The sequence below is a fragment of the Oncorhynchus kisutch genome, linkage group LG21 (assembly GCF_002021735.2).
Source record: "Oncorhynchus kisutch isolate 150728-3 linkage group LG21, Okis_V2, whole genome shotgun sequence".
Lineage (NCBI taxonomy): Eukaryota > Metazoa > Chordata > Actinopteri > Salmoniformes > Salmonidae > Oncorhynchus > Oncorhynchus kisutch.
In genome coordinates, this window is record NC_034194.2 from 19360754 (window position 1) to 19376318 (window position 15565).

Below are 15565 nucleotides of genomic sequence, written 5' to 3' on the forward strand. Positions count from 1 at the left end.
CAGGCTTCTTCAGGCTTCTTCAGTCTGCAGGGAGCACAGAGAGGACGAGGTCCATCTCTGATCCCCAAAGCAATGCTCGACCTGACTGTAAGGTGAGCAGAGGAAAGGAGGGGGATGATGATTGGATGACAGCCACTCTTCTTCTGCTCCATAAATGCTGGACAGGCTAGGGCGTTCAGCCAATGAGTTACTCCATTGTAAGGCATGCATGCTGTACATACCACACACACACACACTTCTTAGGCTGTGCCTAGAGGGAACATTTCACAGGCAGATCTAAACTCAAGGGGTTGATGGAAGATCAATGTGACAACTAAGGTACTGTGCCATAAAACCACAAGGATATAGGGTATGTTGTCAGGTATTAGCTATAAAATCATCTATGAAACAATATACAGTTGAAGTTGGAAGTTTACATACACCTTAGTCAAATACATTTCAACTCAGTTTTTCACAATTCCTGACATTTAATCCTAGTAAAAAAATCATTTTTTAGGTCAGTTAGGATCACCAATCTATTTTAAGAATGTGAAATGTCAGAATAATAGTAGAGAGAATGGTTTATTTCAGCTTTTATTTCTTTCATCACATTCCCAGTGGGTCAGAAGTTTACATACACCCAATTAGTATTTCGTAGCATTGCCTTTAAATTGTTTAACTTGGGTCAAATGTTTCAGGTAGCCTTCCACAAGCTTCCCACAATAAGTTGGGTGAATTTTGGCTCATTCCTACGAACAGAGCTGGTGTAACTGAGTCAGGTTTGTAGGCCTCCTTGCCCCCACAACATGCTGCTGCCACCCCCATGCTTCACGGTTGGGATGGTGTTCTTCGGCTTGCAAGCATCCCCCCTTTTCCTCCAAACATAACGATGGTCATTATGGCCAAACAGTTCTATTTTGTTTCATCAGACCAGAGGACATTTCTCCAAAAAGTGCAATCTTTGTCCCCATGTGCACTTGCAAACCGTAGTCTGGATTTTTTTATGGTGGTTTTGGAGCAGTGGTTTCTTCCTTGCTAAACAATTGTTGGAAAAATGACTTGTGTCATGCACAAAGTAGATGTCCTAACCGACTTGCCAAAACTATAGTTTGTTAACAAGAAGTTTGTAGAGTGGTTGAAAAATGAGTTTTAATGACACCAACCTAAGTGTCTGTAAAATTCTGACTTCAACTGTAAATGTTTTACTTTTGGCTATATTGTACAATAACCCACCTGTCCTAGATCACACAGTTTATTTCCTGTCTGGCTTGGCATATAACTCACTGTGAAGAACAACGAACAGCATTGCTTTGCATCTACGGCATGTACATCTTTCACTTTCAAACTTCATGACAGAAAACATGTCCAATGGATGTAAGTGGTCAAAACATGTTGAAATGACAGATACTTTTGACAGAGATACAAGACATTTACATTTACTCTCTTAATACTGATCATTTCTGCATTAATGTAACAATATCTGATTTCAAAATTATGTATGTACTGTATGTTGTAAAGTGGAAATATTTATGTACAGCAATAAAATCATTCAAAAATTATTCACAATGACAAAAAGAAGGCAAAGTTACAACATAATTTCATAAATACATTTCAGACACAGGCCACCATTGTACAATGTTCTTTTGCATCCTATTGTAAAAGAGACCAATGAAAGTGGATGACACATGGAACGAGGGTGATGTCCATTCTCTCCTTTCAGGTTTCTTGAATTAGTGTTTGTTGGTTCCTTTCATCCGAGATTCCAGCCTTATATCTCTTCTTAAACTTTGTCGCAAACTTCCTCTTGACCAAATCATTTTCACCTCTATGGAAATTAGGACAACAATGACAATTTAAACTCCTTTCCTCCCAACACTTGACATGGCATAGCAATGATATTAACCCACTTGAGATGTGAATCAAGAACACTTACTCTTTGAGTGTACGCAAGGCAGAGCAGAAGTGACGACACTCCAAGTCATTTCTCTCCGCGCAGAAGCACCGTCCCACCTCTCTCCTCAGTCGAACAGGGAAAGAGCCCACTCCATATGGCACTATCTGACTAGAGACAGAGTTAGGGGATTGATGAGCACATTTTGTACATGGAAGGATTAACAATCTCTTTGAATTGAATGGATGTGTTTCTTAACCTACAAAGGGAACTCAGTGTTTTGTTTTATTTTATCACAGCACAGCACAGGATGTCTGGAATTGTATCTTCAAGCGGTCATAATAGCTCAATATCCTATCACTATTGGCACTCACAAAATGCTTTTACAGAACCAATTAAGCAGTTACCATGTACTGTATACAACCGCATGACCCTGAAAAGCTGGGCAAACACTGGTGTCTAATGAGCCTCGAGGGTATAATGTACTAAACCTGCCTTACAGGACACAGAGAGGACGGCAGTCTGTAATAACACATTTATATCTCCTGAAGCTGCTCTTTCATTGCTCTGGGAATGAACCTTTATCCCGATGCCAACCAGAGCATGTCTGCCTGCCCGCCATTATGGCTCGATGCCCATCTCATGCCTGGAACATGTTAACAAGACCATGCACACCGTAAAATGATTCCAGATGCCATGCACGGCTCAAAGCATCCCCATCAAACAGGGTCACCTCCTCCCTGTGTTCTCCACACACCATCACACACATGCACTCATCCCTCGCACGCTGACATACACACTCACACACATGCACCCATCTATCTGTCGGTAGGTCAGTCGGTCAGTAGGTCAGTCAGTCGGTAGGTCGGTTGGTTGGTCTGTCAGAGCAGCCTGCTCTTTAAACACCAACACATCTGCATTCCATACTGTGTTTTTGGCAGCTGTTGAAAGGTGACCCTTTCTTTTCTCATCTCTTTCTCCCCGTTGTAGTTTTTTGGACGGTGAATGCCTGTCTCTATGACTGCCAGTAAATGTCCTCAAATTTTTAGGAACTGTGACCTGTCGTAGTTGCTAGAGTTGGCGTTGGAAGTAGATCGCTTGAGTCAACAGAATTTAATAGAAACCACACATGAGTTTCATAAGACCCTATGCTAATTTTGGAAATGAATGGTTATTTGTGAACTTTAATATGAAATGTAATATCAGTTCCTAACTGCCGATATCCACCCCTTTGTTTTAATAATGTTTGGTAGCTGGACGTGTGGTATTACCAATGATATGATAATGGCAACAACAAGGGATTACATAATTGCATACTACTACTGTGATTCCATGTTTAAACATAGCATAGTACCTAAAATGTATAGGCCTTAGTCTTTAGTAGCTGTTTTTGGCTAACCATGGGGAAGTACAGCATAGTGGCAAACTTATAGAAACCTGGTACTTCCAGAACACATATGAAAGCTCTTTTGGGGGAAACAAGGAATTAACAAGAGGACAGATGCCCTAACCACTGCTCCAACTAATTGGATGTGGGATATTTGGGTCAGGAGGTATGTTCAGATCCATCTTATTGTAGGTTGACTGTAGTAAATGTTGAAGAGTTACACTACTTGTTTTTGAAAAATGTGAGTAGATATCTTTATTTATGTTACACAAGAAGCTTCAGCAGAAAAGAGTTGAGAGACAGTCTGAGCTGATGATAAACAGTAGCTGCCTCTTATTTTAAATGAAATCCTTGACACTTTGTGGTTTTGAGATTTACAGAGTACCACAAATCATCCAGCTCCTTACACCCTGATGTGATAATGAAACGCAAAAAAAAAAAAAAAAACCCTGTGGCTTCTCATTGCGCTGTCACAACACACCATGGTGCAATACAAAAATCAGATACAGCATGAGAATTTATCATTCAAATGTTACGCATTTCCACCTTTTCAATCCACCAAAACTATGTATAGATGTATCTCTGATTTCACAACACAGAGATGTGCCTTCAGGATCTTTCTAGCTATGGTATGTTTATGGGGGGGGGGGGGGGGGGGGGTGAATTCCAGTTGTGTTGTGTGATGTTCCTGTGTGAGTGTCTCGACGGACTCACCCAGGAGTGTTGACCCAGACGATGCCGATGTGGCAGAAGTACACACATTCTTTATCCTTCAGGTTCTCACAGGAACAACGCTTCTCCCGCCGAAGGGGCCTGTGGTTAAGCAGCTTCACGGGGCCCTCCTCTGAACCAGTCCCAGGGATGGAGGTGGAGTCTGAGTATGCTGGGAGAATGAGAAAACCCATGAATAAAGCGTTATATCAAGATAACACACGCTAATGAACCTTTTACAAGGACATAGGGTACAGAATTGTGAGATTGCGGTCACTCCATTTGTATTCGTTTCTGAAGAACAGTGTGTACTGTAGCTCATTTGGCACTGCTAATGCTGTTATAATCGTGACACATCAATCCTATTATGTGCTTCTCATAAGGGCCAATAGTCTATAAAACAATTCACTTATTGAGTGTCCTCCAGCCCTCTCAGAGTCTATAGGCCATCTTACTGCCACTGGGCTAAACTTGGCAACAGACAGCGTTTTATCCAGCCCTCAGAAAGACACTGATCATCACTGGTTATACATTTGATGTCAGTCAGACACACAGTTGAAGTCAGAAGTTTACATACACCTTAGCCAAATACATTTAAACTATGTTGTTCATAATTCCTGACATTTAACCCTAGTAAAAATTCCCTGTTTTAGGTCAGTTAGGATCACCACTTTATTTTAAGAATGTGAAATGTCAGAATAATAGTAGAGATAATTATTTATTTCAGATTTTATTTCTTTCATCACATTCCCAGTGGGTCAGTAGTTTACATACACTCAATTAGTATTTGGTAGCATTGCCTTTAAATTGTTTAACTTCTGACCCACTGGCCAAATTGTTTAATGTTTCAGGTAGCCTTCCACACGCTTCCCACAATAAGTTGGTTGAATTTTGACCCACTCCTCCTGACAGAGCTGGTGTAACTGAGTCAGGTTTGTAGGCCTCCTTGCTTGCACACTCATTTTTTAGTTCTGCCCACAAATGTTCTATAGGATTGAGGTCAGGGCTTTGTGATGGCCACTCCAATAACTTGACTTTGCTGTCATTAAGCCATTTTGCCACACCTTTGGAAGTATGCTTGTCCATTTGGAAGATGCATTTATGACCAAGCTTTAAATTCCTGACTGATGTCTTGAGATGTTGCTTCAATATATCCACATAATTTTCCATCCTCATGATACCATCTATTTTGTGAAGTGCACCAGTCCCTCCTGCAGCAAAGCATCCCCCACAACATGATGCGGCTACCCCCGTGCTTCACGGTTGGGATGGTCTTCTTCGGCTTGCATGCCTGCCCCTTTCTCCTCCAAACATAACAATAGTCATTATGGCCAAATAGTTCTATTTTTGTTTCATCAGACCAGAGGACATTTCTCCAAAAAGTACGAACTTTGTCCCCATGTGCAGTTGCCAACCGGCTTTTTTTATGGCGGTTTTGGAGCAGTGGTTTCTTCCTTGCTGAGCGGCCTTTCAGGTTATGTCGATATAGGACTCGTTTTACTGTGGATATAGATACTTTTCCTCCAGCATCTTCACAATGTCCTTTGCTGTTGTTCTGGGAATGATTTGCACTTTTCGCACCAAAGTACATTCATCTCTAGGAGACAGAATGCGTCTCCTTCCTTCCTGAGCGGTATGACGTCTGCGTGGCCCCATGGTGTTTATACTTGCATACTATTGTTTGTACAGATGAGCGTGGTACCTTCAGGTGTTTGGAAATTGCTCCCAAGGATGACCCAGACTTATGGAGGTCTACAATGTTTTTTCTGAGGTCTTGGCTGATTTCTTTTGATTTTCCCATGATTTTCCCATGAGGCATTGAAATACATCCACAGGTACACCTCAAATTGACTGAAATGATGTCAATTAGCCTATCAGAAGCTTCTAAAGCCATGGTATCATTTTCTGGAATTTTCAATCTGTATAAAGGCACAGTCAACTTAGTGTATGTAAACTTCTGACCCACTGGAATTGTGATACAGTGAATTATACGTGAAATAATCTGTCTGTAAACAATTGTTGGGAAAATTACTTGTGTTATGGACAAAGTAGATGTCCTAACCGACATGCCAAAACTATAGTTTGTTAACAAGAAATTTGTGGAGTGGTTGAAAAATGAGTTTTAATGACTCCAATCTAAGTGTATGTAAACTTCCCACTTCAACTGTATTATTACAGTCTGATAGCCCAGATGAAGTCTAGATTAGGTTGCCACTGTATGTCCAGTATAGACAGGGATTTTTTTCTGATAGTGACACTGTCTCCACATAGCTACATTCTTATGTTTCCCCCATCTAACCCTAATATATTTCTTACACTTTATATTTTATTTTGTACATTTTATCAAACTGTTACACCCTGTAAAGGTCAATAGTTTAATAAAATGTGCTATAAAGCTCATGTGGTGGAGAATCCCAAATGCCATGTGGATTTGGATTTAAAGCACTCCAATGAATCAGTGGCCAACCGCATTGTACCTTGCATGTTCCTTGCAAGTTCATGCAGTGCATTCAGGCGTCTGTTGGGGCAAGCCACGAGTGCAGCTTCTGATAATTCGGCTGGGGTTTGACTTTTTATCACTTGAAGGAAACCATATTTCCCTTGTACACCCAAGCAGTCCTCTTCAGCTCTTTATCATCAAGTCTCAGGGAAAATGTCCCAACAGAAAGTCTGATCATACAGGTGTCCAGTGATTTATGTAAGTAGCTTTGACTGATGCAAATAGCTAAAGGTAAATCATCTTTTGATCAGGGAGCTGTTTTAATGGTGGATTTCTTGCTTTAGACTTTTAGCAAGGAAATGAAAGGTTGGGGTCTTACAGACTCCGCGCCAAACAGACGCCTGGACCATGGATTATTCTGTATTGGCATTTTCTATAGAAATGTTACACTACAAACCTTGCGTACCTCCTGAGATGACATTTTATTTAGTGACCTATTTGGAGAAGTGAGAGTTCATTGCTTTAGCAGTTCAGGAGTTGATTGCCAAAGTCATCCATGAGATTACTATTTATTCCATACCAACCCATTAAGTGAGATACGGTCTCCGGCAGAATGTTGAGGCAACACTGTCAGAACCCCTGGCCCTGTTTTTACAAGATTAGTTCTGGATCTAACGTTATGAACTACCACAGATTATATCCCCAGTAATCCTGTATATATACAGTGCCTTCAGAAAATATCCCCCCCATGAATGAGCAGTTAGATACCTTCTGTAAAGGTGCTACCTTTATCAGCATCATAAAAGCTGATTGTATTTCAACCACATAAAATATGCATCCAAGAAGAACTGAAATCTGATCAGAAACATGTTGGGTCGTTTTCACAGCTTTCCATACTGAACAAAAATATAAACACAACATGCAAAAAGTTCAACGATTTTGCTGAGTTACAGTACATAGAAGGAAATCTGTCAAATTAAATAAATTCATTAGCCTCTAATCTATGGATTTCACATGACTTGGCAGGGGCCCGGCCTTGGGTGGGCCTGGGACGGCATAGGCCCACCCACTTGGGAGCCAGGTCCACCCATTGTGGTGCCAGGCCCAGCCAATCCAAATTAGTTTTTCCCGACAAAAGTAATTATTACAGACAAAAATACTCCTCAGCGCGGCACTCCCCCTTCTCAGATGATCCCGCAGGTGAAGAAGCCGAATGTGGAGGTCCTGTGCTGGTGTGGTTACACGTGGTCTGCAGTTGTGAGGCCGGTTTGATGTACTACCAAATTCTCTAAAACAACTTTAGAGGCGGCTTATGGTACGGAAATGAACATTCTGGCAACAGCTCTGTTGGACATTCCTGCAGTCAGAATGCTAATTGCACGCTCCCTCAAAACTTGAGACGTGTGGCATTGTGTTGTGTAACAAAACCGCACATTTTAGAGTGTCCTTTTATTGTCCCCAGCATAATATGCACCTGTTTAATCAGCTTCTTGATATGTCACATCTTCAGGTGGATGGATTGTTTTGGCAAAGGAGAAATGCTCACCAACCGGGATGTAAACAAATTTGTGTTCAATTTTTTTGAGAAAAAGGCTTTTTGTGTGTATGGACAATTTCTGGGATCTTTTATTTCAGCTCATGAAAAATGGGACCAACACATTACATTTTTAGTTAGTATATTTCCTTCCAACCATTAAATCTGATGTCATTTGGATTTTTAAAAACAAAATCTTCCCAGTTTTTTGGTTTGTTGTTGCATTTTCTCCCCAGTCCCTAAACATCTTTGCTCCGCGAAAGAAGCAGAGATGACAGAGAAAACTTTACTGATGTCAGCTAGATTGAAGCATTCATTCTATCGACTTATGACATAATTGGTGAGCAAGGGTTTATTTAGTCTTCTAGGGCAACATAATGACTGAAGAGAAACTGCATCTATTTATAGACAAGTTGACAAACAAACAGCCTACCAAACTGTCTTAAATTCTAAACAGAAACATATCTTATTGATATATCCTGAACCCCCTGTCAAAACATAATTCCACTGACCTGCGCACCACTAGTATTTAACATGAGTCTTTAATAACTACTATCATTAGTCTCTGTACCCCACACGTACAATTATCTGCAAGGTCCCAGTGATTTTCAAACACAGATTTAACCACAAAGACCAGGGAGGTTTTCCAATGCCTCGCAAAGAAGGGCACCTATTGATAGATGGGTAAAAAAATAAACAAAAGCAGGCAGTGAATATCCATTTAAGCATGGTGAAGTTAGTCATTACACTTTGGATGGTGTATCAATACACCCAGTCACTACAAAGATACAGGTGTCCTTCTAACTCAGTTGCTGGAGAGGAAGGAAACCACCCAGGGATTTCACAATAAGGTCAATAGTGACTTTAAAACAGTTACAGAGTTTAATGGCTGTGATAGGAGAAAACTGAGGATGGATCAACAACATTGTAGTTACTCCACAATAATAACCTAGCTGACAGAGTTGTTCTGAATATAAAGTGTTATTTTTTGTGAAAATCCAATATAACACATTACTGAGTATTATTCTCCATATTTTCAAGCATAGTGGTGGCCGCATCATGTTATGGGTATTATTGTAATCGTTAAGGACTGGGGAATTTTCCAAGATGAAAAATCAACAGAATGGAGCTAAGCACAGGCAAAATCCGAGAGGAAAACCTGCTTCAGTCTGCTTTCCACCAGACATTGGGAGATGAATTCCCCTTTCAGCAGGACAATAACCTAACACACAAGGCCAAATCTACAATGGCGTTGCTTACCAAGAAGACAGTAAATGTTCCTGAGTGTCCGAGTTGCAGTTTTGACTTAAATCTACTTGAACATCTATGACAAGATCTGTAAATGGTTCTCTAGCAATGATCAAAAACCAATTTGACAGCTTGAAGAATTTTTGAAAAGAACAATGAGCAAATGTTGCACAATCCAGGTGTGGAAAACTCTTAGAGACATAAACAGAAAGACTGACATCTGTAATCGCTGCCAAAGATGCTTCTACAAAATACTTACGTAAATTAGATACAGTTGAAGTCGGAAGTCATTAAAACTTGTTTTTCAACCACTCCACAAATTTCTTGTTAACAAACTATAGTTTTAGGACATTTATCGGTTAGGACATTTATTTTCTGCATGACACAAGTAATTTTTCCCTATTTTTTTTACAGACAAATGATTTCACTTATAATTCATTGTATTACAATTCCAGTTGGTTAGAAGTTTACATACACTAAGTTGACTGTGCCTTTAAAAAGCTTGGAAAATTCCAGAACATGATGGCATGGCTTTAGAAGCTTCTGATAGGCTAATTGACATCATTTCAGTCAATTGGAGGTGTACCTGTGGATTTATTTCAAGCCCTACCTTCAAACTCAGTGCCTCTTTGCTTGACATCATGGGAAAATCAAAAGAAATCAGCCAAGACCTCAGAAAAAACATTGTAGACCTCCACAAGTCTGGTTCATCCTTGGGAGCAATTTCCAAATGCCTGAAGGTACCACGTTCATCTACAAACAATAGTATGCAAGTATAAACACCATGGGACTACGCAGCCGTCATACCGCTCAGGAAGGAGACGCGTTCTGTCTCCTAGAGATGAACGCACTTTGGTGCAAAAAGTGCAAATCAATCCCAGAACAACAGCAAAGGACCTTGTGAAGATGCTGGAGGAAACAGGTACAAAAGTATCTATATCCACAGTAAAACAAGTCCTATATCAACATAACCTGAAAGGCCGCTCAGCAAGGAAGAAACCACTGCTCCAAAACCGCCATAAAAAATCCAGACTACAGTTTGCAACTGCACATGGGGACAAAGATCATAGTTTTTGGAGAAATGTCATCTGGTCTGATGAAACAAAAATAGAACTGTTTGGGCATAATGACTATTATACTGAAGCAACATCTCAAGACATCAGTCAGGAACTTAAAGCTTGGTTGCAAATAGGTCTTCCAAATGGACAAATTGCCACAACTTCCAACGTTGTGGCAAAATGGCTTAAGGACAGCAAAGTCAAGGTATTGGATTGGCCATCACAAAGCGCTGACCTCAATCCCATAGAAAGTTTGTGGGCAGAACTGAAAATGCGTGTGCGAGCAAGGAGGCCTACAAACCTGACTCAGTTACACCAGCTCTGTCCGGAGGAATGGGCCAAAATTCACCCAACTTATTGTGGGAAGCTTGTGAAAGGCTACCCGAAACGTTTGACCCAAGTTAAACAATTTAAAGGCAATGCTACCAAATGTTAATTGAGTGTATGTAAACTTCTGACCCACTGGGAATGTGATGAAAGAAATTAAAGTTGAAATAAATCATTCTCTCTCCTATTATTCAGACATTTCACGTTCTTAAAATAAAGTGGTGATCCTAACTGACCTAAACAGGGAATTTTTAAGAGGATTAAATGTCAGGAATTGTGAAAAACTGAGTTTTTAAATGTATTTGGCTAAGGTGTATGTAAACTTCTGACTTCAACTGTATATCTGTGTTTCATTTTCAATAAATGTGCAAGCATATCTAAAAACAAGTTTTCTTTTTGTCATTATGGGGTATTGTGTGTAGAAGACTGTCCCACAACAACATGTGGAATCATTCAAGGGGTATGAATACTTTCTGAATGCACTATATATGGTACAATACAATATATGGGTGGCATGTTACCACAAGCAACAGTTTTGCTGTGTATAATAGCTTGTATGGATTCCAGACATTGCTGAACTAACCAATGTTGAACTCTTATTATCATATATTAGAAACAATAAACCATAGTGTACTTTAACAACACCCATGACACAGGACATAGTTTTTAAGAAGTATCTATCTAATAAAATCCATAATAATAATCCACAATAATAATCCATGTTTAATTTGTGTTTTAATTTTTTGTTTTTTTTATTTGCCTTAATGAAGTCTTGACCTTGATAAATAGTCTACAAGGTTTCCTTCTCCATACAATTAGGATTGACGTTAATGGAACATGTTTTTCCTGGTTCAGATCACTGGGGTGCGGTTAAATCTCAGCCCACCACCAGAGCTGAATCCCTGTTTCCTCCAGCTTAAGCCCTCTAAACCAGTGAGGTGTTGCCTGGGGGTCTCCATTATAAAACTGTATGCTCTATGGTTCTGAAGGGAATTTGCAGCAGCAACACATGACGTAGAAGTATTCAGACCCAAAGAGCAGTAAATATATTTGTAATATTATGCTGGTTGACTAGTCCAAATTCCTCAAAATCACGATGTAAAAACAGCCCCAGTGTGAACACTTGTTGCATTGTATCTTCTGATTTAGAGATATCGAGGTAGAGTACTTATCTCTACATAGCTAACCCTTACTTTTGTTTGTGTCCTGAACTAAATGTATACCTTTTGGCCTTATTTGATCGAGGAGTACATAGCTAGAAATTTTGAACTTGTCCCTCAGATTTAAAAAAGGAAAAAAAAGAAAAAAGGCTATTTATCAACCCCTTATAATAAGCATCAGATGTCTGGCTGCCACAACTACGTGGTTTAGGATTCTTCATGGATAACCAGTATGCAGTTTATGAAAAACACACTCATTTAGAATGTCCTGCAGACCAATAACAGGTCACAATAACATTTTGTTTGGTTGATACATGTACTCATATTTAAGATATGTTAGATTAAACAACAAAAAAATCAATTTCATGTCATGAGAAATGTCGAAGCTGTAATTGATAGTTTATCTGTAAGCCATTTTATTCAATTCAGCCCACCACCAGAGCTGAATCCCCTTTCCTGCAGCTAAAGCCTTCTACACTGAGGTGGGGTGTTGCCTGGGGATCTCTGTTATAGAACTGACGTATGGTCTGTGGTTCCTAAGGGAATGTGCAGCACACATGGTCAGCAACACACGACAAAGAAATATTCAGACCAAAATAACAGTATCTTTTTTATATTTGGCTGAATGAGTTGTCCAAATTCCTGAAAAGTACTGCATGGTGTAATGCAACAGCCCCATTGTGAACACCTGTTGCATTGTATCTTTTGATATTACAAATCTCAAGATATCTATAGAAATAGTACGCATCTATAGAGAGTACGTATCTCTAGATAGTTACATCTTACCTTCATTTGTGTCCGGACCTAAACATATCAGTTTTGTCCTTCTTCGATCAAGGAGAACGTAGCTAGGTGGATTGAACTTTTCCCTCAGATTCATAAGCATCGGATGTCTGGCTACCACAACAGCAGAGTGGTTTAGGATTCTTCATGTATCAAAAACACACTCATTTAAAATGTCCTGCAGACCAATACTAGCAGGTCACACAATCAAATGTTGTTTGGTTGATGAACATGGTCCTATTGAGGATATGTTAGATTAAAGTAAAATGTTATGTAATGAGAAATGTGGAAGTTGTGATTGACGGTTTATCTGTGAGCCATTTTATTAATTTACTTGACCTTATCTTACCAGGTAAATTGATAAAGCAACAACCTGGGAAAATGCTAAAGGGAAATTGAAGGAATTGCCAACTGGAATGTGGAGTTAAGATGTCCTTGAAGTTTAAGTGCATTGTTGGAAAACAAATCAGAACACTATGGTTTACATTAGCTGGCATCTTACTCTTATGGTCCAGAACATGGGCCTCAAGAATAGATAAGGCCTTTGGGTGGTCAGAATCTCCACATTTCTCCCATTTATTTGTACATATATGATCACATTCTAAAGTGGGATGCTGCTTTGCTTATACTGTAGTTTCAAGTATATGTACATTTCATCCATTGGAGTTTTTTCCTATTTTTACACTTTAGTCTTTAAGCAGATGCTCTGATCCAGAGGGACTTACAGTGAGTGCATACATGTTCACACCGGGCCCCCGTGTGAATTGAAATCACAACCATGGCATTGCAAGCACTATGCTCTACCAACTGAACCACGCAGGACCATGTTTTGAGACTTGTAATATATAACACTCTTCTCATTCGACAACAGCACACTAATTAGATCAGCTCACAACATTGCATCAGCAGCAAAGATTACGTCAGAGGTAATTTTTATGCAAACAATTTCTTTCTAATCTCATACAGAATAGGGTGACTCTTGAGCAGGGGATGCAGACATCTCCTTCATAACAAGCGTAGTAAAAATGATATAAAAGAGGCTAGATTCAATAAATCAACTTAACACACTGCTCCTTTGAATAACATATCAAAACAGACAGGGATAAAAGCACACAGTCAAAGCTGACAGTTGACCCTGGCATCAGCTCAAAGGCATGACCAACGTGAGCTCTCTCAATCACTTACTACATGTTATCTCTATTAAAGCACAGCTCAGGTGCAACAAGTATACCCCGCAGGATAGTAAAGCACACTTTATGCCAGTTAAAACAAAACGTGCAAGCTTCTCATACGGTCTCAATAATCGCTGTAAATAAGAATTTGTTCTTTTAACTGACTTGCCTAGTTAAATAAAACATAACTAAAATAACAAAGTAGGAGAAAGGTCTTTACCTTCATGCTCCAGTATCAAAACCAAAGTAGTGGTCAGGAAGTAAAAAGTGGTGAGATCCATTATTCTGTTCCAATGTTCCAAACAGCTGTGAGTACAAACAGATCCAAATTCAAAAATAGGAGTGACAATATTTCCAGAAGCAGGGACCAGTGAGAAGTGAAGCATGGAGAGGTTCTACAGTCAGTCCCAGGCACTGGTCTGGAGCAGCAACACCTCAGACACCAGCACACCCTCCCTTCCTCCTCCCCAGATTCAGTCTCTGTCACTACTTCTGCCTCTCCTCTCCCCCACAGTCCCACACATGGACAACAGCCCTACATTTGTGTGTGTGTGTGTGTGTGTGTGTGTGTGTGTGTGTGTGTGTGTGTGTGTGTGTGTGTGTGTGTGTGTGTGTGTGTGTGTGTGTGTGTGTGTGTGTGTGCGCGCAGTGATACACTACACTAAGTGTACATCTCTGCTATGTGCTGCAGGCCTGCCTGTTACTGATAACATACAGCAGGAGAGAGCTGCCTTGAGAAAGGATTGTTTCTGACCACATACCGAAAGGTGTGCTGAAGGTGTTGTCACAGGGCCAAGCCGGTTGGGATTAGAATAGAGCACTGTGGTGAATCCAGCACCAGAGCACAAGGAAAGCAGATGTTTTAGTGGGAAGGGAACTGGGGAATAATTGGTTGTCAGATTCCCAGCAGGCAGTGGATTTTGAGGATATGTTTGGCATAGAGAGCTCTAAAGAACAAGTCTTTGGAGCTAGAAAAAAAAGTATTTTGGAGGAAATCCTCAACTTCATACGGGGAAGCTGTCTAGCACCGTGTCTTTTAGCCAAACCAAGGGAAACCCATTGTGGCAAACCAACATTTTAATTAAAAGAATAAAGAGTCCATTGAAGCATCTCAATTAACGCATCTGTGTGCCAGACATTTTGTTCATTGCTCTAAGTCAGGGTCTTGTATTGGTCTTGTATTAGGTAAAGTTTTGCTGCCTTCAAAATAGTTTACAGTACTCCCGTATTCCTCTCTTTAACCCGGGCTTTTTGTTTGTTAGAGTGTTTTTTCCATCCTTTTGGCTATACCATTTTGGCTATACCATTTGCACATCACATTTGAATCCGATCAAAGCCCAGACGCACTAACATCATCGTTGTGGTCTGTGTTGTTGGAGGTTGTGTGTGATATCTAGAAACTGTGAAGGTGAGTAACCTAATGCTTTAATGCGTGAAGGTTTCCCTGTGCACTCTTCATTGGGGCCTGTAACATGATCACAGTAGGTATACTGGAGTATTCTGAGTCCCACCACAGGGGCTATTTCTTCCTACCCTCACTCCCATTTAGCAGAGTCTTAGACTTCTCATTAGTTGAGATTAGGCTTAGTTTTGCATTCAGGAGAGAAAATTAAAGGCTTGGTGAAACACAAAACAACATCTTTGCTCACTGTGCCCCTGGCTACAGCAATTAGATACTTGAGGTGAGATGGGGTGGGAATGGATGAAGGGGAAAAAGGGAGACAAAAAAACTTCTGAGACTTTTCAGCCCAACTTTTCTCCCGCAAAGTCTGCGGAAGATTTAATGAACAGGTTGTCATCAACTGTCAGTAAATATGGCCACTCACTCACTTAGGCTCCCAGGGTTAGCGCTGCAGGGATATCTCAACAGTGCGT

General features: G+C 40.2%; 1 protein-coding gene across 1 annotated transcript; it reads right to left on the reverse strand.

The window, feature by feature from the left end:
* Positions 1–1099: 1099 nt before the first annotated feature.
* Positions 1100–14165, reverse strand: LOC109866202 (endothelin-1). The gene is made up of 4 exons (XM_020454757.2): positions 13911–14165; positions 3972–4140; positions 1913–2041; positions 1100–1804 (listed from the first exon to the last, which is right to left on the reverse strand). The coding sequence occupies exons 1-4, from the start codon at positions 14074–14076 to the stop codon at positions 1696–1698; spliced, it is 573 nt and encodes a 190-aa protein (XP_020310346.2). The 5' UTR covers positions 14077–14165; the 3' UTR covers positions 1100–1695.
* Between the last annotated feature and the right edge of the window lie 1400 nt (positions 14166–15565).

Excerpts from the sequence above, each read along its gene's own strand:
- LOC109866202 (XM_020454757.2), bottom strand. The coding sequence starts at position 14,076 with ATGCTTCACTTCTCACTGGTCCCTGCTTCTGGAAATATTGTCACTCCT. Across the intron at positions 2,042-3,971 it reads GTCTGGGTCAACACTCCTGG|TCAGATAGTGCCATATGGAG; the intron begins GTGAGTCCGTCG and ends CTCTGTCTCTAG. Across the intron at positions 1,805-1,912 it reads GCCTTGCGTACACTCAAAGA|AGGTGAAAATGATTTGGTCA; the intron begins GTAAGTGTTCTT and ends TAATTTCCATAG.